We start from the raw sequence: 22833 nt of genomic DNA, 5'->3' as shown, positions 1-22833 counted from the left end.
TTTAAAACTCTCTATTTTAACAAATGGTAGTTTGTTCCTTTACAACATTTGACTCTAAAATTACCCTGTTGTTATTATGTGAAAACAAATCTGTTTATTAAGGATTAAAAATGGTAAATAATTTGTCAGTGTTTTACAGATTTTCCCAGTTTTGTTAAATTAGTAACTATAACCAGGTAGATTATAGAAAAAAAAATGTGTTAATTTACACATTAACCCTGAAAAAAGCAAGTCAAAACTGTAAATAATATCCACTTTAAAAAATCTATATTTTTAAAGTGTTAGTTTGTTCTTTTTCCATGTATGACTGTAAAATTACACCATTTTTACTGTATTTAAATTAGAAAAAATATTCTTTTACAGATAGTTGTTATTATGTGAAAACAAATCTTTATATTAAGGATTAAAACATGGTAAATATGTTTTTTATGTTTTACAGAGTTTCCTTGTTTGGTTAAATTACAAGTAATAATTAGTAAAATAAAATTTAAAAAAAACTATTAATGTACATGTTGACTGTCAAAAAAAAAAAAACACAAGCCAAAACTGTACATAATATCCACATCCAAAATCTGCATTTTTAAAAAATGTAATTTGTTCTTTACAATGTGTGACTGTGAAATTACACTGTTTTACTGCATTTAAATCAGCTGAAAAATACCATTGTTTTCCAAATATTTGCTGTTGTTTTCCCAGGTTTTTACAGTTCTTGGACATTGCAGTATTTCACCATTTATTAATGTATTGTTTTGGCACCCTTACCTCCAGATTTTCACTTTTTTTAGATTATTTTTTAGTGTACTGACACATGTAGGACCAAATATAACACATACACTGTGGAAAAGTAAAACTGAGTGACCTTACAGTGTTGGTATCAGCACTTGTCATTCTGGAATCTGCAAAACGTGATACATTGCATTGTGGGAAACAGCTGAAAGTTTGGCCTTGAACGCTGTGAGTCATTAAACTTTTCTCTCAGCAGACATCGCTTCATGGCTGATATGTGAACGTGCACTAACACGTTATTGTAGATGATTTATTGCTGCAGAGCAGATGTTTATCAGCAGTTTCCAGTTGCAACCTTCCCACGAGAGCAGCTCAGCGCTAATATATAATCCATTCTTTGCACACAGTGACGGGACTATATTATGGAGGAGTCTTAGGGGCTCGTAAATGCTTTCAGTCGCTTCTCTTTGTCATTGTTTGCAAGAGCCTCAGAGACGTGATTTTAGCATTTTGCAGTACAGTTGTGTGTTTGTCAGCAGCTGGAGGAATTCCTCCACATCTGTCCGCGATGGGAAAGAGCTGCCGGGTCAGCAAACTGTGCGTTCTTTGTGTGGTCTTAGCCTTGGTTTCCGTGGCAACCCTCGTTACATTGTGGACTCTTGCCCTGACAGGAGACGATGGTGATGACGTCACAGCTCCTTGGGACAGGTAGGACAATAATTAGACGAAAAAAAGGTTCAACATCTGACTCGCCTTAAAGGCTGAAGCAGATACAGTTCACCAGCATCTCACAGTGCTGGAGGGACGCAGTATTCACAGCCTGGACTGAAGGAGAAGAACCACAACATAGAAATACTGTGAGGTTATTTTTTTTCCAATCTGACTGCAACTTTCACAGAATTACTCCAACATAAAATAATAATGCCACAACTAAGAAAAGTAGAAATGGAGCAGAGTCGATGATCTTTAGTCCACTAGGAGATTTATTTGACGCCATACAGATTTGCCTACAGCAAATCAAGCTGGTCTGAAGGTCAGCTGAAGTAAATAAGATTCTTTATGCTGCATTTCGTATGTCATTCGTCTCCCCAAAGTCTGATTATCACCTGATTCTCATGTCCCGTCCTGAGTGGCATCGCCACATCACGTTATCGGCCTCGCAGGCTTCTATTTACATTCAAACCCCGTATAGTCTTTGTACACGTCTTGCGATTTGAACGTTGAGCCCGGCAGAATTCAGATCGAATCAAATCAAATGCTTTTATTGCCACTGGACGTATGTACAATGAAATTTTGAGTCTCCTTCGTGGGATAAAACGATAATAGATAAGATTATATATATGTATGTATGTATGTATGTATGTATGTATGTATGTATGTATGTATGTATGTATGTATGTATATATATATATATATATATATATATATATATATATATATATATATATATATATATATGGGCTGGGACTTTAATGCGTTAATTTCGATTACTTAACTTAATGACCGCGAAAATAACGGGTTAAAAATAATAACGCAATTAATTGCACCCTCCTAAGTTTCCTCATTTCTGGCACACCGGTAACTCTGATGAACTCTCCAGCCCAGTAGGTGGCGGTAATGAACCTAAAGTCTGTTTGTAGACATGAAGAAGAAGCACAGGAAGCACTGAGTGAAGTCAGGCACTGGTGAACAGTGAAGGAAGACCAGATTGAGCTTGTTGGGCAGAAAGTTTTCTTTTAAAAATCTTCCCGATGGCAGCTTGGATAAAAGCCTGGTTGTGTGCAAATTGTACAACAAAGAGTTTTCTGATCACTGCGTCACTTCAAGCCGACGGTATCACCTCAATGTAAAACATGTTGCTGTTAGCACCAGAGCTAATGTTAGCTACGAGTCATGCTAACGGCTAACGGTGTAGCCATCCCATAATAGACCATTTTTCTAGACAGTGCTTGAGTTTACAGAAAGTCTTAAAATGTTGAATAAAATCGCTATAATTGCACTTAGATTTGCAGTAATCTGTGAGTGTAGCAGACAGATGAAAAATGCAGATAAATAGAAATATAGTCAACCTTATTAATGTAGAAGACTAGTTATCAGTGACAGGTTCTTTGCTATCACATGCTGTTAAAACATCACATTTTAGAGCCTTTCTTGAGCACCAATCGGCATCAGTATTGGCCTTGAAAAATCCATATTTGTTCAACTCAACTCGGATGAGCAGTAAATCACCTGAACGATAAAGGAAAAGCTTTTTATAATGTACAGCAGGTCAGGATGCTGTGCAGGATGGAGGTGTTTACAGTCTGGACTTTTACATATGGTTGAAACCAGAAGTTTACATACACTGTATAAAAAGACACATCATCTTTTTTTCCCTCACTGTCTAACATTAAATCAGACTAAACCTTTCCTGTTTTAGGCCAGTTCGGATTATTAAAATTATTTCTATTTGCTAAATGCCAGAGTAGTGAGAGATTTTTTTTTATTAGTTTCTTGAAAGTCAGAAGTTTACATACACTAAGATTACAATGCCTTCAAACTGTTTGGGAAGGCCCAGATGATGATGTCATGGCTTTGAAAGCTTTTGATAGGTTAATTGAGAACATTTGAGTTAATTGGAGGCACACCTCAAACACACTGCACTGGGAAAAGCTAAAGAAATCAGCCAAGGTATCGGGACCTTCACAAGTCTGCTTCATCCTTGGGTACAATTTCCAGATGCCTGAACAGTCCACGTTCATCTGTTTAAATAATTATATGCAAGGATAAACACCATGGGAGTGCCCAGCCATCACACTGCTCACAGTTTATGGACTATCATGTTGTTTTCTCAGTGAGAACCTTATAAATGTTGTTGCATTGCAGTCTTGCACTACATTATAATGACAATAAAGCTATCAGCTGATTTATATGAAGTTGTCCACATCTAAACAGATGATCTTTGTGTTTGTTCCCCCTCAGCTATCGTCTGCCCACAGATTTGGTTCCCAAGTTCTACAACATCACCCTGTGGCCTCGACTCAGCCGCCACCCGGACACCGGCCTCTACATTTTCACAGGTGAGTAACAGTTCTGCTTGTTTACATCTTGTGGCTGCTTAACAAGTTCAAAACACACAAGCAAAGGTTCTGCTATTTAAGAATAAGTACAGAAGTATTATCATTAAAATATTCCGCTTTAGGATGTCTCCTGTGACTGATAGATGTGACTTTGCTGCTGGAGCTGCTTTTAAAACTTTATTTACAGTCAGCTTATTCAGTCCATTGGTTCCCAGCTTGGGTTGGCTTAACATGTCTAAGAGTCTCTGGGCAAAAATTTACAGTTTATGGTAATATGATGAAGCCTGTAGCACCCAGTAATGTTGTATTTACTGAAAAACAGGCCTCCAGACTGACTTTGTCCTCTTGTAATGCTGGTACACCAGGATTATCCACTTCTTTCTTGGGACATTGTGCTATCAATCCACTTTGCATGCTGATTAGTAGTTGTTTTTGCATCCCCTAGTTTTTCACCAATGTAAAGGTTGATAGTAACTAAAGAAAATACACTGATTTTGTCACCAGTCTTTTCCTGGAGGTTCTCTGATATCACTCCTATAAACTGGGCTCAGGCTAAAGTCCTTATTTGCTGAACATCCACTAACAATAGATATTATAATTTACTGTTGTTCCCTAAACGCCTCACATGAGACTACTGGAATCAATTTAGTTATAGCTAAGTTTCATGGCTGTGGGAGTTCTATTTATGACAATATTCAACCTCAGATAGTGTTTCTGAGGTCTAAATTTTGAAAATTCCTGGTCTGACAATATACGAAGTTCTCAAAATTCTGTCAAAATATTTTATCAAACTTAGTTTTTGATCCCCAATAACAAACTGAACAAAATCTGAGACGATGGAGAAACACCGACCTCTAAAATGACACTGACCCTTAAAGTGTTCCTGAAAGTTGTTGTTTTTTTGGATTGTGGCTGTTTTAAAGAAGCAGTATTTTGTTGGAAATCAGTGGCAGAGAGAGTGAAGAATTGCCTTCAGGTCTCCAGTGCTTCTCTGAAGTTTATCTGACCTGGAATTCTGGATTTTTATTTCGTTTTGGTTTTGCAGTGAGTTAGAGTAGTCCATCACCTTCCCAATAAGACCAGGATGTTGATACATGTCCCTGAGTTTGCGCGGAGTCTGCACTTTAACCTAACAATAATTATGTCCTTGCAAATCCAATGTATACACAATTATTTAAACACAAAATGTAGAAATCTGGCATGAAAATGAGCTAGAGTATTACATTGTCCATCCAAAGTATTGTTTCTTGTGTACTATTTCTAACAACCTGTCGCCTTTTACCTTCTATTTTTCTAACAGGATGCATTTGACCTCAAATTTATGTCTTTTCCTGTGTATCCATCAGGACATTCGACTGTGCAGTTTGAATGCGTGAAAGAAACCAATCTGATCCTGATTCACTCCAACAAACTCAACTACACCAAACTGGATGAAGCTCACATTGTCAGACTCACTGCTTCAGGTACACAACATAGTAACACAGAGAAAAAGTCTAGATGCAAAGAAAACCTGCAACACTTCATGTTAATAACTTCTCATAAATCATTTTAGTTCATAGTTTCTAGTTAGTTTTTTTTTTTTTTTTTACCACTTCTTCTATGAGAGTTACAAATTTGCATATATAAGCCACAGCAGCAGATTGTATTTAGAGTTACGGATGTCCAAGCATATAAAAAGGCTTTACCAGATGTGTAAAGTGGAAGTTTTTTGCATTTTGTATTTATTGAAGAACAATTGCAAAAGTTCAGATTTTGAATTTCCAGTAGATATTAACACAAAAAAGAACAAGTCTAAAAGATCACCTAATTACATTTGTTGCTTCCAGATTTCTACTGATTTTTCACTCCTACAAAAAACAGATATCTTTTTTATTATTATTATTATTATTATTATTATTATTATTATTATTATTATTATTATTATTATTATTATTATTATTATTATTATTATCACTTTATTTAAAAAGGGACCATGTACAATATTAAACATAAATGTTGCCATTTGATGTATTGCACCAGAGTTAGCTTTAAGCTAATTTCCATCTGCAGTCCCTTGGCAGGTCACAGTGAAAACATCACAATATTAAAATGTTACAAAAAAGTACATGACAGTGTAACAAAACATTATACATACACACACTCTTAAAAGCACACACGTACACACACTCACACACAAATGCCAATTGAAAGGACATTGCTAGACTAAAATACATGACAGTGAAACAAAACATACACACACACACTCTTAAAAGCACACATGTACACACAGTCACACACAAATACCAATTAGAAAGACATTAATGGTTGCAGTTCTGAGTGTTCTTAAGCAAGTTTTTTCAGTTTGCTTTTAAAACTGCTGATAGAAGTACAGTTGTTAATGTCATCAGGCAGGGCGTTCCACTGAGTCGTAGCTTTTACAGAAAAAGCTGACTGTCCAAAGGTGGTGCGTCGAAAAGGTATTGAACAGTCATTGGTGGAAGATATTCTCGTGGATTTTATAGATTGTGCCGAGCGATACTGAACGAAGTGGTGCAGCGGCGGAGGGGCCAAACCATTTAAAATTTTAAAAACAAGGCACATATTTGAAAATAATTTAAAATTTTCAAAGCTCAGAAGATGATGCTTATCTAAAATCCTGCAATGGTGGTATTGCATAGATTTTTTTTGTCCAGGATTTTCAAAGTCTGTTTGTAAAGAGACTCCAGCGGTTTGATGACAGTCTGCCCAGCTTGTCCCCAACATGTGATACAATATGACATGTGGGACAGGATCATAGCGTGCATGAAGGTCTTTGCAGCATCCACAGATAGACAGCCTCTAATGTGCCGAAAGTTTATCAGATTATATTTTATAGTTTTTGCAAGGTTTTTGATGTGTGACTTAAAATTGAAATTAGAATCCAGCATTACACCAAGATATTTAAACTCACTCACAATTTCTATTTTTTCAGTCCTAATTAAAATGTCAGCGCTGACAGACATCTTTGTTTTGGAGAAAAACGTCCCTTTTGTTTTGGTAACATTGAGGTTGAGACATGACTGATCAAGCCACTCTATAATCTTTCCCAAAGCATTCGTTAGTGTCTCAGCCACTAACTCAGCAGTTTTTGCACATTATAAATGACCGTGTCATCAGCATACATTTGTACATCTATGCCATGGCACACCTGCGGAAGGTCATTCACGTAAAGACTGAATAACAGAGGCCCTAACACAGAACCTTGGGGAACACCCATGGAGCACATGACATTGTCTGACAGAGAGATGTTAACTTTGACACACTGTGATCTGTCAGAAAGATATGAAGACATCCATTGTAGTGCTCCAGGAGAAAAATTGAATTTTGAGAGCTTTGATATCAGAATTTTGTGATTAACTGTATCAGAGGCTTTTCTGAGGTCTGAAAAAACAGCACCAACCACCCCTCCTTTATCTAATTGAGATTTTATCTGCTCTATTAAATACAGCGTAGCTGTGTCAGTGAAGTGATTGGCCCGAAAGCCAAACTGCATTTCATGGAAGCCAAAGTTACTAGTGTCAAGGTAGGATGTCAGTTGTTGGGCTACAACCTTCTCAGCAATCTTGGACAATACAGGCAGAATATTTATGGGCCTATAATTACTGGCTACATGGTGATTTCCAGACTTGAAAATTGGAGTGATAATTGCTTGTTTCCATATGCTGGGAAAAAGACTTTGTGTGAGTGATAGATTAATTAGATGAGTAATAGGTGGAACAAGGAAATCCCAATGTTTTTTAATAAACATGGTGTCCAGCTGGTAGTTGTCCTTACATTTTGAGCTTTTTAAGGATCCAATTATTTTATGTTGAGATGATGAAAACATCTGTGACCTGGTTGATGCAGAGGACAGGTGTCTTTTCAATGGAGTACCTTTTTAGTTTACAAATCTTTTCCTGATGCAAGAAGAGACTGTTCTCAGTAGTTTACGGAGAATTTGTGATAAATACAACTTGAAACATTTTTATACTGATTCCATACAAGACTTGAATAGAAAAAGAATGTCTTTTTAAACAATAAGGACTTAAATAACTCTTCAAAAGAAAGTTTGACTATCTTGGAGTTGTTAAATGTGTATGAGGACAGCAGCTCAGCCTATGAAGTGCGACTGTTTGTAGATGATGTTCTAATATTCACACTGGTCGTACAGACAGTCTGGTGAAGATACACATCACCATTTCACATCAAATTTTTCTTCACTAGGTGGTGCTTCTGCCCCCATTATCAAGTCGACATGGCTGCAGCCTAAGACTCAGTACCTGGTCATCGAGCTGAACGGTAAATTAAGTCAAGGACAGACGTATCAACTGTACGCCGAATTCACCGGAGAACTAGCTGACGACTTAGCCGGCTTTTACAGGAGTGAATATGAAGAAGATGGAGTCAGAAAGTAAGTTCTCTACTCTTTGTCCATCTACAGTATGTTTACGCCTGTGAGCTAATTTCAGATTATGCTAATCATGTACAGGATTGTTGCCACTTCTCAGATGCATCCGACTCATGCCAGGAAAACTTTCCCTTGTTTCGATGAGCCGGCGATGAAAGCAGTTTTCCACATGACTCTCATCCACCCGCCTGGAACTGTAGCCCTTTCCAACGGCATGGAAACAGGTCAGTTTCCATTCAGTTTCTAAAGAAGCAGGGGTGTCAAAGTGTACAAATTACAGAGAAGACACTGAACACCGTGCAATATAATGTCAGTCAGTAGCTTCAGTACAAAAGAGTTTGGTTTGGTGGAACCCTGTTGTTGATGTACTGCCACAACTTTTATGTGTTTGTAATGTATACACTAGCAGTCAACAGTTTGGACACACCTTCTCATTCAATGTTTTTTAATTTTTTTGTTATTTCTACATTGTAGATTAATATTGACAATTAACACTTGTTTGTTTACAACATAATTCCACATGTATTCTTGTATAGTTTTGATATTTTCGGTAATAATTTGCAATGTGTAAAACAATTAAATAAAAACCATGGAATGAGAAGGTGTGTCCAAACTTTTTACTGGTACTGTACATTTTACACATCTACAATAAGAAGAACAACTTAACCTTCTTCCTAAATAGTTCCGATTTAGTTTGCATGGTGTGGTGTCAGGATTACTACAAAGATGAGGAAATTAGTGTAAATTTAAAATAATAAGATACGATGTGATCTGTAAGTTGTAATGTGTAAATGATAAACTGTGGCATAATATTGTTGAAATTAGGCTTATTTTTCTTAGGAAATTTCAGGTTGTTTGTGTTTTGTGAAAAGATATGTCAATAAATGTGAACAATTTCAGAATGTACTTGGACTTTTTTGCACTAAAAAAAGGGAAAAAATTGGAATTTTTGTTATTTATAGATTATTATGCCATGATTTTACTGGTCTGGCCACTTGAGGTCTAATTGTGCTACATTTGGCCCCTGAAATGAAATCAGTTTGACACCCGTGTTAAAGCGAAACAAATATAAAACACAAGTTTGTTTTTTTAATAAGAAGTTAAGCAGTTGGGCCTTTAGCCTTGAGTTGAGGTGACAAGCTTTTAACCAGGCAGCTATATGCACAAGTTAAAAGTTAATTCTCCTTAACTGTGTTTATCCTCCTCAGATGTCGTTGACGCCACTATCGATGGAGTAGCCGTGACACAGACCAAGTTTGAGCCCAGCAAGAAAATGTCGTCCTACCTGCTGGCCATCGTTGTCTCTGACTACACACACCTCCGAGCTAAACAAGAAGACACACTGGTAACTGTTGTGTGTTCCCTTCATTTTAGCACAGAGGTTCTCAGACTGGAGGGCTTAAAGTTAAACAGAAAATTTTCAAATATATCTGTTGGTAGATCAGAGGCATTATTGATGTCTCTGTTGTAAAATGGCTCTGACCTGTTTGGTTTACAGCTAAGAAACAACTGCAGTCTAAAGCTAGTAAAACTGTTCTGGACTCCACATTAATTTGATTTAATGTCTGCTAAATGAGGGAAGTTTATTTATAGAGCACATTTCATACACAATAGTGCCTGAAAAATGCATTAAAATGTGTAAAAACAGCAACAAAGCATTGGAATTCTGATTTAAACGATAGAAAAAAATAAATATTAAAAATATATAATTCACAAAAGTTGAAACCTGAATTTACAGAATGTGTGAAAGTGTCACAGGTCCCACTTTATTCAGATAAAGCTTCCATACAACGAACACACCGGTATTCTCATTAATTTCTTTGACAGTTTTAGATCCAGTCTGAACGTAATGCATCAAAGAAAATGCAGAAGTGACCAAGCTGTGTCACATTCCTAATATTTACTGTTGAAACACGAAGGCTTTGGCATACAGTCTGAGGATGAATAAACATTACGTTCAAAGATTTGACATATGCGAGAATCATAAATGACTTAAATGGGTGATTTATTATCAAAGAGTTGTAGGAAATTTATATAGGAAATATTTAACACATTATTTTAGCACTATAGAAACAAAAATACATGTAAATGTGGATTTGTTTAACTGTATGTAGCAGCTTTTTCCAACTTTTTGCTTCATCAACATAGGTTTTTAAACTGGTGTGGAAATGCAGAAAATCAACAGTTGTACGTTGAAGTTTTAGTCAATACAGCAACTAAAAGGTTCTTTCAGACCGTTGATTTTCTGCATTTCCATTCCAGTTTAAAAAACTGAACATAAAGGAAATTAGTCTGTTGAAGCTGTTTATACATTTATTATATTACTATACACTGTCATTCATCCATTAGTCGGATGCTTTCTTTGTGAATTCAGTGGTAATGTGTCAGTGAAAAATAATTATAATAATATATAATATTGTTTTGCATTTTTTTTCTGACAAAGATGCTTTTGTCTTTAAGGTCCTGAGTGTCAGTAGTTGTTTTTGGTACTACGTAAAAAATTATATCGCGTTAGAATTACGTTGTTTACCATTAAATACATCCAAGACTGTGAATCAAAACAATAATTTTCCTCTTAGCACTAATTATATATCATTTTTGACAAGAGTGTCATGTAATCAAACTGGCATTTAAGGAGTTAAAATACAGAAAATTGGGGGGAAAGTTAGTCATTGAAAGTTAAAGATAATATTAAAATAAAGCATTTTTTTGGCCTTGTTTTAATGTGGGCATGTTTGTCATTACAGACCTCTGTACATTTTTTTAAAGGTTAAAATTATCTTTACCTTTATTGCCATGGCTCTACGTATTTTTCAGTGTAGCCTGTAGCTTCTGAAAATATCTGCAGCTACATAATTGACAGAAGAGGTTTTTTTCGTGTTCAGATCCGTATCTGGGCTCGTAGGAAGGCCATTGAACAGGGACAAGGTGACTACGCCCTCAATGTGACCGGACCAGTTCTGGACTTCTTCCAGTCCTACTACAACATCTCGTACCCGCTGAGCAAGTCAGGTGAGTCTGGTTTTATTCAGATTCAGAAAACTTTATTTGTCCCCAGGGGACAATTAAAAATGATTATGATCACCTCCTGGTCAGCTGACATTTTCACGCTCACTTCTGTCTGAGTATTTGGGTGTTGGAAGAGTTTTTCTTTCATCTTACATCTTCCTGTTGCGCAGTCAGATCTTATATGCTCAGTTTAACCCTCCTGTTATGTTGCGGGTCAAATTGACCCATTTTAAAGTAAAAAAATCTTTTATTAAAAAAAAAAAAAAAAAAAAAAAAAAAATTGATATGAAACATCTTCTGCTTAGCTTAATAATTATAATCAACACATAAATTGAAAATGGTTCGTTTCACGTATTTGCAAACGCACCCTGAACAGAAGAAGTGTCTTGTGTTAATTTTTCAACTCCATGAAAAGAAAAAAATTCAACTGTAAAATGAAAAAAATGATCATTGTCATGTAAAACTACTGTCATTTCTTTGTGAGATGGTTGATGAAAGTATGCAACGCAGTTCTATTATTTCACTGCATGTAAGGCTCTATTTGAACTTAAAAACATGGCACCTTGCAGAGCCGATTTGGAGGAGGGTTAAAGTTGTATGGCTCTGTTTGCTTTGGTGACTTCCCATAGCTTGGCACAAATCCTGTCTTGCGTAGGTTCATACCACTTGAGGAAATATTGTTTTGCAATACAGCTTGAGTGGACTTTATTTTTAATCTTGTATCGTCGTGACTTACCTGTATAAACCTACTCTTTCCCTCACAGACCAGATCGCTCTGCCAGACTTTTATTTCGGTGCCATGGAGAACTGGGGTTTGGTGACGTACAGAGAAACCAACCTGCTGTACGACCCTGCAACCTCCTCCAACAGCAACAAAGAAACCACTGCCACCATCATCGCTCATGAACTGGCCCACATGGTGAGCTGTCTGTTTGTTGTATGTGTTGATCGATTTGCTCATCGATTTACTCATTGATTAGTCGCATCTGGTGCAGTGGTTTGGTAACCTGGTGACGCTGCGCTGGTGGAACGAGGTGTGGCTGAACGAGGGCTTTGCTTCGTACGTGGCATACCTTGGAGCCGACTACGCCGAGCCCACGTGGAACGTGGTGAGAACACAGCGTCACATTTGGATGTCATACATTTCTCTCATGGTATGAAATCATATTTACAGACTTTTGTGCGTCTGTTTGCTGCAGAAAGACTTGATCGTCCTCGATGACGTCCACAGAGTGTTTGCAGTCGATGCTTTGACCTCCTCTCATCCTCTGACCTCTAAAGAAGACAGCATCGTCCTGCCGGAACAGATCACTGAGCAGTTTGACACCATCTCCTACAGCAAGGTACACAGACCACGACCTCTTAGTGTTTATACATATCCATTGGTAATCGGCCTTAATTTAACGGGATTTAAATTTATAACTTACTACACCACTGCTCAATTTGCCCTTCATCCAAATATTTTGTAAAAGCTAACTGACTTTCTTGTTTGTGTCGAGTCACTGTTTTTTATATAGCACATTTAAAACAGCAGACGTTTACCTAAACACTAGTTTATGACCAGACTTCAGCAGCTGTATGTGGTAATTAGTTTCCATATACTGTACCGTTCAAAAGTTTGGGGTCACCCAGACAATTTCATGTTTTTTTCCATGAAAACTCACTTTTATTCATGTGCTAACATAACTGCACAAGGGTTTTCTAATCATCGATTAGCCTTTGTGTATGTTTTCTGCCATCCTTGCAGCCAGATTTTGACTGTTAAAAATAAGGACATTCCTAAGTGACCCCAAACTTTTGAACGATAGTGTAACTGTCAAGCGAAAATAGTTTGAAGCTAAAATGCAAATGTGAATAAGGCTTGTTTCCAATAACTGAACAAACTCTGCTGCTAGTGTCGTCAGAAGGTGGCGCTGTAGGCCACATGGCTGCTTAACAGAGTAGAAGAAGCTGGAAACACAAGCAGTTGTTTTGGCAACTGGTTCCAGATGTGTAGAAGGAGAAACTAGCCAAACATTTAAAGAACAATGAAGAGAAATCTTTATGAATCATTTTTAGTTGGTCAATTTAAAACTATTCTTTCACTTCACTATGGTAAAGAACAACAACTACTTCTGAACACTGAAAATGGCAAGTTGAGAACAAGGATTAGCTTCTCCTTAGATCTCTACATGGAGGTTAAATCACGACAGCCACCTTAAGTTATCTCTAGACAGCAGAGCTCAGTTTTCCATTAACATGAGTAATAAATATCAAATAAATATATAAAACGTCTGTACAGCTCGTCATAAATCTTTGTTTAATCATCAACGACAGGACTCTACGAGTCTCATATTTAGCTTCTCTATCTATAAAATCTGATTTTACTGCAGTTAAAGGACAGAAACAACTTGTGAATGTGCTTTGGAAAATCCCACACTCCATACGTATGATCCATCTTCTGACATCATTTGCTGGAGTTATTTTACACATCCTTTTACTCTCAAAGCAGCGTGTGCAAATGACAATAACTTGACCAGTGTACGGCTCTATAACCTTTCTGATGTTAGTTTAATCAAGTTCTGCAGGAGCCACAAACTGCTCCCAAATCGTCCGTTGTTTTAATGAATCCACTGAGCTGCAGAGCTAAAGTTCAGGCAGCCTTCACCTGTTGGACACCGATTATAAAATTACCTTTATCAGTCAAGCCTTATCGCAAAGTCAATAGACGTCTTTTATCGGCTTTTATGATGTTTTCTTTTGTGACCCTGTGAAAGTGTTCCATCTGAACAAGTTTCCACACGTCACCATTGGAGTAAACGCCGTCTGGTGTGTTAGGTTCTCATCTTTGATGGACTGAGGTCACCTTAGCTCTTACAGAACACAGATCCACAATATACCCTACAGCCCATTACAGGTGCCATAATATCTAAGGGTTGTATTAGTTATTATAAATGCAAAAACATTAAAAATCTTAATTTCCTCCACAATAACAGTGTTCAGTTATATTATGTAGTCTGTTCTAGTATAAAAATCTATAGGGCACTATCCCTATTAAGCTAAAATTGGTCTCGCTAGTGTAGGCATTTTTATTTATTATAAAAATCTACTGGAGTCTAAGCAAACGTGCACTGGTTATAAGCATCAGTGACAAATATAAAATGTTAAATTAGCAATAGTAGCCTTTAAGCATCTCTAAATCTTTTCCAGCTCCTTAAATAGCTCCCCAAAGCTGGTGAATGTGAATAATTTAAAAAAAAAAAAAAAACAGCAACACACAAACAAGCCCAAACTTTTTCCACCTGTAGCAGAGTGACTGTGACGTGCAACCAGGCCATTATATACTGAAGAATTATATATACACATTAAATTATGGACACATCTGTTGAGTTACTGGTGTTCTCAAGCTGCTGTACAGTGTGTTGTATGCTACTGTTCTAAAGTGTGAGGTCACTTAGAAATGTCCTTATTTTTGAAAGAAAAGCAGTTTACATAACATTATATGAATCATAAATCCAGTGTAGACATTGTTAATGTGGTAAATGACTATTCTAGCTGGAAACAGTTGATTTTTAATGGAATATCTCCATAGAGGTACAGAGGAACATTTCCAGCAACCATCACTCCTGTGTTCTAATGCTACATTGTGTTAGCTAATGGTGTTGAAAGGCTCATTGATGATTAGAAAACCCTTGTGCAGTTATGTTAGAACATGAATAAAAGTGGGAGTTTTCATGGAAAACATGAAATTGTCTGGATGACCCCAAACTTTTAAATGGTAGTGTATATAATGTAATAATTTTGCACTGTTCAATAGAACTTGTATCTGTTGCTATAGATTGATTGATTGATTGATTGATTGATTGATTGATTCATTCATTCGTTCATTCATTCATTCATTCCGTCTGCATTCTCCTCAGGGTGCAGCGGTGTTGAGGATGCTGTCCGACTTCCTCTCAGAGACCATCTTCGTCCAGGGACTCAGTGTGAGTTTACATAATTACATAATACAGGGCTCCAGATGACCTTTTTCACTGGTAGTAATGGTGCGACCAACTTTTTCTATCCTCCCACCTTGTCACAGGCAAAACACATCACTTGCTGAACATTTTCTTATTGATAAACACTTCAGTTTACCGATGTTCCCTAAACGCCCCACATTCCAGTCTGCTGTATCTGCTGTTGGGTATCTGTGGTGTGTTCAGACAGGTGTGTGACCAAAAATGACCCTGAAAATAGTTAAACTACTGTCTTCTGGGTGCTTGGACTAATCCAGGAACTCTCAGCAATATATGTAAGCCAAATAATTACCTTTCTATGGTCTTCTCTTTGCCAGTTCTCTCACTGTGTGCATCACAGTTAACCACTGTAGAATGTGATTCAGGGTTTTAATCTATTGTAGTGTGTAGATGTACTAAACTGCTGGAAAATAATAGAGAATTTAGATACTATAGACTGATGCACACTTTCTAATCTTACTGTTTTTGTCGTAATTTATTTGGGTCATGCTCAAGTCACATTAAATACATGTAGTTGTATATTTTTTATCAACTATAGATGCTGTATCTTGCAAATCTCAGAACACAAACATGTTTTTAGAAAAGCTTCCTAGTCCGTGAAATATAGCTGTGCTTTCCAAGATGGAACCGAGTGATTTTTTTAATAGATTCTGTCTTTTGTATGAGTGGAAAAAACAGTGCCTGTCGAGAAGACTGCATTAGTAATGGTACGTGTCCACAGGGGCGTTTTTTCTCGCATGTAAACGTACCGCATCTGATATCGCCTGCTTGGTGGGTGGGTCACTAGTGGGCCAGTAGCTGGTCACATGACCGCTGCTTCGCTTCAGTCCAGTAGAAGCGTCGGATCGACATGGCGGCTTGGTTGCAAACTTTCTTTTTTATTACGAAAACAGTTCAGCAAAAGATATTTCCAAAAGCATTTGAGGCGAGAAATAAGCTGCTGAATCTGTCCTCATTTTAGTTCAACGACGGCTTGATTAGACAGTTTCATACAGACCTCCGCTCCCCGCGCTTCATTTGCATGAAGTAGAAATCAAACTACTTTATGCAAATGAGCTCTGGGGTGACGTGCTGCAACGGAACCAGCATGCAATGTGGTGCATTTCACATAGACAACAAGAAAAGCACTCAGAGAGCGCAGTACTCCGCCAAGGCTGTTCATTCCCTGACCTTGTGCTGAGCACAGATGTGTGTTCTGCATGTGTACGTTATGTACGGATACCGAGTCACGTGACCTAAATATGTAGCAGGCAGCGGGAACTGATGGGACTCAGAAACACCCCCAATAATTTAATCAGTTGTTCCTTGGATCATTTCCAATGGATAAGTCCTGATGAGTCCACAGTGGTGGATTTGTAGTAGGATCACAATCATGTGATCATCAGCAGGCAGCTGACGTAGTGTTTACTTGTTGTCATGGTTACAGTGACGCTGTGCTGCTATCTGGCAATGATGCAGAAATCTTTAACAAATCCGTGGATCCAGACTATAAGCCTCATCACTGCCAAAATCTAATCACTTGGTCATTGTGTCATTTCTGACCTTCCCTGAAAATTTCATCCAAATTTGTTGGTCCGTTTTTGAGTAATGTTGCTAACAGACAGACAGACAGACACATAACTGGCATTTCTTGGCGGAGTAATGAATGGGATGCGAGAAATTGATAGATCCTGGGGACATGTACCTTTTGCGTAAATACCGCAGTAGATCATGTTCATGTAATTGGGGGGAAGCATAGTTGTGATTAATGTTCATTTAATTTTGCATTCCTGCTTCTATGTTAACCGTTGCAAGTGAATGAATGCTTCTTTCCTTCACCAGTGTGTCGGACTTCTCTCTGTCCGCCTCCTCTTCTCTTATTCTCATTTTAAAAAATCAGCTTCAGATCACCTTATCTTCTTAACACCAATCAACTAAACAGCTTGTTGTTAAACAGACTGACAGAGCCACTGAAGTTATATAAGTAATACAGCAGCACTAGTGCAGCTTAATGATCCTTATTCACTCGTCCGAATGCGACCAGTTGAAATTTCAATTCGCGCACTCTCAAGAAAAGCTTGCAAATGTCTGGAGCTCTGTAATATGTACTGTACATTTAGATGAGGCACTAAATCAAGTGTTGAGATGAATCAGCCACACAAAAACGAATTATGATCGTAGACTGAATATAAAGACGCAGAAATAAGTGCTGCTGTCTTGTTTACAACCAGTTAGTGCAGTTTACTGCAGAACAACTCATTTAGTGGCTGGAGACAAACAATAAATCAGTCACTTTATTCAGGGCAGCAGGAGAAAATATCTGATCGATAACAAACTGATCAGCAACATGAACAAGCTTCACCGTGACAGGAAAATATGGAGATATTTAGCTTCACTTTTGGGGATCAGTCATGTTGGCCATCTTTGTAAACATTCTGACAGGATGAAGCTGATTGTTTTTCTTCTGTCTGCAGTCGTACCTCAATCACTTCGCCTACAGCAACACAGTGGGAAATGACTTGTGGCAACATCTACAAATGGTAAGGTGAAGATTTCTTATTTCAAAATGTATTATTAGAAGTTGTTGTTTTATTTTTTTTAAATTACATTTAGCTACAGCTGCAACACATAGTTCTTAATCATAGCTGTGCAGAAACGCTATTTACTCTTATACCCAGAAAGTATCCACAGTGGTGGAAAAAAGTTTTAGGACACCCTTAAAATTTTACACAATCTCAAATATTATCATGAAATATTTGTGGAAAAATCTTTTTTGTCTTTCAAAAGGTGTGGCTGCATTAGACAGACGCAAACAAATACAAATGATTTTTTTTGTTTATTGTTTACAAGAAAAACTAACAAAACTAAACTCTACCAAAATGGCCCAATAATCAAAGTAATTTATTTTTACGGAGCCATTCAATTTTAAGCTTTTAATGGCCTTTTTAGGATTTGTTTAGTATTATGGCTGTGATTGTACTTAAAGAAATTGGACCTGAAGATCTAAGAGTGATTCTTAATGCAGTATTTCACAAATGTATGGGGTGTCCAAAAACTTTTTTCCACCACTGTAGTTCATTTGTCCTACAGGCCATACGGCTCTTCAACTCCTCCTCACAGAGATAAACATGTAATATTCCATCTGAACTTTATCTGACAATGTTGGTTAACTGGACATGTATATAAATGGGCATCTCTGGTTATTTGCACTTATTGCACAGATTTATATTTTTCTGCCTACTTATACACCATCTACACAGTTTTTAGCTTTAGTATATGCATTCTGTACATGATTTTGCCTTTATATCCACTGTGTGCTCCCTTCTTACCGCTTATATTTCTGTGTATTCTGTATGTTTAATAAGATAAGATAAGATAAGATAAAGTTCTTTATTTCTCCCCACTCCAGGGGAAATTTACATTGTTACAGCAGCTTTATTTACAATATATACAAGGGTGAAAAAATTTTTTAACAGAAAAAATAAAAATAAAAATAAAGTTTAAAAGTGCAGAGATGTGCAGTGCAAGAATGAATATGCTGCTGGTTCTTGAATTTCACAATAAAGTACCTACCTATGGCCAAAATTTTCATGTGTATCAGCTGGTAGGGACTTTTAGGGTCTGTAGTATCTCACTGTGACCATTAAATCCAATTTTTTAGTCGCAGGGGAAACAACATCTACAGGTTGTCTGTTGATGAACTACATGTTCCACAGTCCACTCATGTCGTTGGTCTAAGTCAGGGGTGTCAAACATAAGGCCCGCCGAAGGGTCCAATCAGGCCAGCTGGATGATTTTTCAAAGTGTAAAAGTTATGGAGGTGAAAGTGAATACTCACCCCTGGTCTAAATGAAATCTTAATCCACATAAGAAGCTCGTACTTACAGCATATTAAATCAATGGTGCCTGATTATTTTATACCAACTGGCTCATGTACAAATGTAATTTCTGAAAGTAGAACTTGATCAACTGGTGATCCAGCACAAGAACTATTGATTAATAAAACTCAGACAAGTTAGCTGCTGTTTTTAGATGATCTGATGATTTGACGTGGTGGTTGTTGAGCTGTGATGCACAAACTGCTGTTTTTACTGAATTTTTTGTCCATCTTCTTGAACAAAATGCAAACACACCGATTAATTCTTTGACATGGTGTCAGTTAATTTGAAGCCAAATTAGAATAAATTTTCAGTAAATAAGTTAGACCCAGTAGTCTCCATTTAGTTGGGCCAGTGGATGTAATACTACAGATTTCCTGACAAATTATCAGAACATTTGGACACTACAGACAAAAACAGCTGTAAAATCTGCATATAATACAAAATGATTGCTCAGTATTCTGACAACACACTCCCTAAAAACTAAACTTGTCTCTTAAGTCTTATTTTTCCTCATCAAAGATAAATAATGATGTTGATGAGCACCGAATGCAGCTGTTTATTAAACTTATTTTAATAAAGGTTCTAGTATTAAATTTGTTTGCAGTTCTAGTTGATAAGAAACACACTTGTTGTTTTTACATGTAGTAATAAAAATGCATTGACTTTATAAAGCGATTATTTCTTAAAATATTTCTACAGGCGGTGACAGACAACGATGTTTTACTTCCTCGTCCAGTTCAGGACATCATGAACCCCTGGGTGCTCCAGATGGGCTTCCCTGTGGTTACCGTGGATACGGCCTCGGGGAAAGTTTCCCAGCAACACTTTCTGCTGGATCCAGAGTCCAACGTCACGGTCGATTCGCCATACAAGTAGGTAACACCTTAACGGTACATCAGTGTCTCTGCAGGGACTGCTTTTATCTCCACTCATGAACAGCAGCACATCTGTAGCAGCTGTTTTTAGTGATGTTACAAATTTAATTCTCAGTTCCCTCCCGTGGAAACTTCACATGTTTTGTGGCTTCAAATAAAGAAGACGCTTGTACTATTATAAGTACAAATCCGGGACATAGTTGTTGATTAATTGACTTATTGTTTGGTCTGTAAAATGTCAGAAAATATTGACAGATTTTGTAACTTAAAAAGCGCTAATAATTCTGAGTTTAGTTTGAGTTATTGAGAAACTGTGATGTTGGTCTCCAAACACCAGGGGGCGCTGTAGTATGAGTAAAAGCTTGATTATAAATTAAATGTGTTGCTTCCTCCAGGTACGAGTGGCCGGTTCCTGTGCGGTGGATGAAGGCCGGTGAGGTCCAGACAGACATCTGGTGGCTGCTGGAGAAGGAAGGTGCATTAATATTCTGATAAAACCCCTCGTAAACACAATAAACAGTGTTTCTGTTGTTAATGTTCTTTGACTTTGTGTTGGTCCTCCATCAGCGGTGAACCCGGGCATGAGGAGCGGAGCTTCGTGGGTTCTGGCCAACATCAACGTGACCGGATTTTACCGAGTGAACTACGACCTGGGGAACTGGGAGCGTCTCTTCACTCAGCTGAGCACAGATCACCAGGTAGGCATGGTTCTGTTTTATTATCCGACCGGCACCACGGGAGTTTACTCAGGAAATTAGTCCTTCATCATATTTATGTTGCTGTTCCTGCTTAGTTTTCATTAACTGCATCTACATGGACGCAAATTTTCCACTAATAATCACAATAACAGCTCAGTTTGAATAAAATGCCTCCTGTAACCACTGATTTTTTTTAAAAGCCATTAAACAGGAATATTGGTGCCTAAGAACCATGTAAATGTTTAATACAGTTGTTTCTTTCTAGCTGGAATAAATGTATTCTTTGTTTTTGTCCCACGTCTTTAATTGGTGAAAAAAAGGGAACAAAATTGTGGTTTCCCTCCTTTTAAAAAAAAGGACATTTCCCATCCTTGTGTGTCTCTTGTGTTTTTGCTTCCTCCCTTTGTCACTGTTTCCCTTCCTTTTGTCCCAGTTTCCCTGCCTTTGTATTTTAAAAGTCTCCATCCTTGTGTATCTTTTGTGTTTTCACTTCCTGCCTTTGTTATGGTTTCCATCCTTTTATAAAAAACATTCCTGACATTCCCTGTCCATGTGTGTCTTGTGTTTTACTTCCTCCCTTTGTCACAGTTTCCCCGCTTTTGTATTTTAAAATTTCCTGTCCTTGTGTATCTTTTCTGTTTTCGCTTCCTCCCTTTGTCATGGTTTCATCCTTTTTTAAAAATGTTGATGTTCCCTGTCCTCGTGTGTTTCTTGTGTTTTTACTTTCTCCCTTTGCCACTGTTTCCATTCTTTTTCACTGTTTCCCTGCTTTTGTATTTTAAAATTCCCTATCCTTGTGTGTCTTTTGTGTTTTTGATTCCTGCCTTGGTCATGGTTTCCCTCCTTCTTAAAAAATGTTGACATTCCCTGTCCATGTGTGTATCTTGTGTTTTTACCTCCTCCCTTTGTCAGTTTCCCTGATTTTTCCTTTTTCACTATTTCCATGCTTATGTATTTAAAATTGTATATCTTTGTGTGTCTTTTGTGTTTTCGATTCCTCCCTCTGTCAGTTTCCCTCCTTTTTTAAAGAATGTTGACATTCCCTGTCCATGTGTGTCTCTTATGTTTTTGCTTCCTCCCTTTGTCACAATTTCCCTCCTTGTTTCGTTACGTTTTTCTTGATTGTCTGTGTTTGAATGTTTTTAATGTCAAAGCACCTTGTGAATGCTGTTCTTAAGGGTGCTATATAAATAAAGTATTGTTTTAGTATTATTAGAGTATTGACTGCAGTTATAGTGAGCCGATAAGTAATATCACGCATGATAGTAAAATATTGCACATGAAAAATGAGATGAAACTGAAATCAACTCATTAAAGTTTGAGGCAGATTAGACCCTTCACAGCAGACAGAACTAAAGTTATATTCTGAATAAATGCTTTGGAGCTTGTAGACACACATCTTCTCAAACTAGTTTACATGTAAACAGCTAAGTTGGAATCAGAATTACTTTCATCAGGTTGAAGAAATACCATCCATATAAATGCAGCTGTTGTATCTTTCATGATTGTGTTTTTTACAGATAATATTGAATCTTTCTGGTTTGTTTCAGGTCATACCAGTGATAAACAGAGCTCAGCTTGTGGACGATGCTTTTAATTTAGCCAGGTATGTTCCTCTAGCTGCAATCAGACTGTGGAAAACAACCACAGCACATTTAATCAAGTATCTTTCTGTTAATGCGGCCTTCCACTTCTCACTTCACTACATTCATCTGACAGATTTATGTACAGTTTACTATTTTATGAGTTGAGAATGTACCAAGTATGTCTAGTAGGTGTTGTATCTAACTACAAATTTGGGCTACTTGCATGTTCTTCTACTTCAGACTTTCATGTCAGAGGGAAATATTGCACTTTATATGAATAAATGTAGTGTACAGTTACTGCTCAGAACAGTATTTCATGCCCTTCCTGCTCAGTGGAAGCTGTGTTTCTCTAAATTTGGAGATTTAAAATTACATTTGATCTCTTAAACTGAAAGAATAACTGTTCCCCTATGAGTAAAGAACACTATTCTATTTTTTAAGATATATAAACTGTTTTATTATTTGCTGGAAAATGTCACAAATATGAGAACAGAGTGGCTGAAAAGTTAAATCTATAGTCACATGACAGCAGCATTACAAACACATGATGATCGTACAGAATATGATGCATTACTTTCAGTTTATTAATCAGCTTCAGCAGTAAAATGCATCAAACA

The 22833-nt window shown here is 37.1% G+C and overlaps 1 protein-coding gene across 6 annotated transcripts in view; it reads left to right on the top strand.

Moving 5' to 3' along the window:
* Positions 1–1087: 1087 nt before the first annotated feature.
* Positions 1088–22833, top strand: part of LOC111578088 (aminopeptidase N-like) — a 70316-nt gene continuing 48570 nt past the window's right edge. For 3 of the 6 annotated variants that reach the window (XM_055006620.1, XM_055006622.1, XM_023284686.3), the window contains exons 1-16: positions 1088–1434; positions 3688–3785; positions 5132–5248; positions 8007–8193; positions 8272–8414; positions 9399–9535; positions 11076–11202; positions 11964–12118; positions 12195–12308; positions 12399–12542; positions 15099–15164; positions 17651–17716; positions 19757–19929; positions 20328–20407; positions 20500–20630; positions 22181–22236. In XM_055006620.1, the coding sequence (XP_054862595.1) occupies positions 1295–1434; positions 3688–3785; positions 5132–5248; positions 8007–8193; positions 8272–8414; positions 9399–9535; positions 11076–11202; positions 11964–12118; positions 12195–12308; positions 12399–12542; positions 15099–15164; positions 17651–17716; positions 19757–19929; positions 20328–20407; positions 20500–20630; positions 22181–22236 (1934 nt within the window). In that variant the 5' untranslated portion in view covers positions 1088–1294. The remainder of the gene's footprint in view (positions 1435–3687; positions 3786–5131; positions 5249–8006; positions 8194–8271; positions 8415–9398; positions 9536–11075; positions 11203–11963; positions 12119–12194; positions 12309–12398; positions 12543–15098; positions 15165–17650; positions 17717–19756; positions 19930–20327; positions 20408–20499; positions 20631–22180; positions 22237–22833) is intronic. The other 3 variants (XR_008600233.1, XR_008600223.1, XM_023284684.3) reach the window with 1 other exon arrangement.

Source organism: Amphiprion ocellaris, chromosome 3 (assembly GCF_022539595.1).
Source record: "Amphiprion ocellaris isolate individual 3 ecotype Okinawa chromosome 3, ASM2253959v1, whole genome shotgun sequence".
Lineage (NCBI taxonomy): Eukaryota > Metazoa > Chordata > Actinopteri > Pomacentridae > Amphiprion > Amphiprion ocellaris.
Note: the sequence above shows the minus strand (reverse complement) of the source record. Positions and strands in the feature narration are given on the sequence as shown.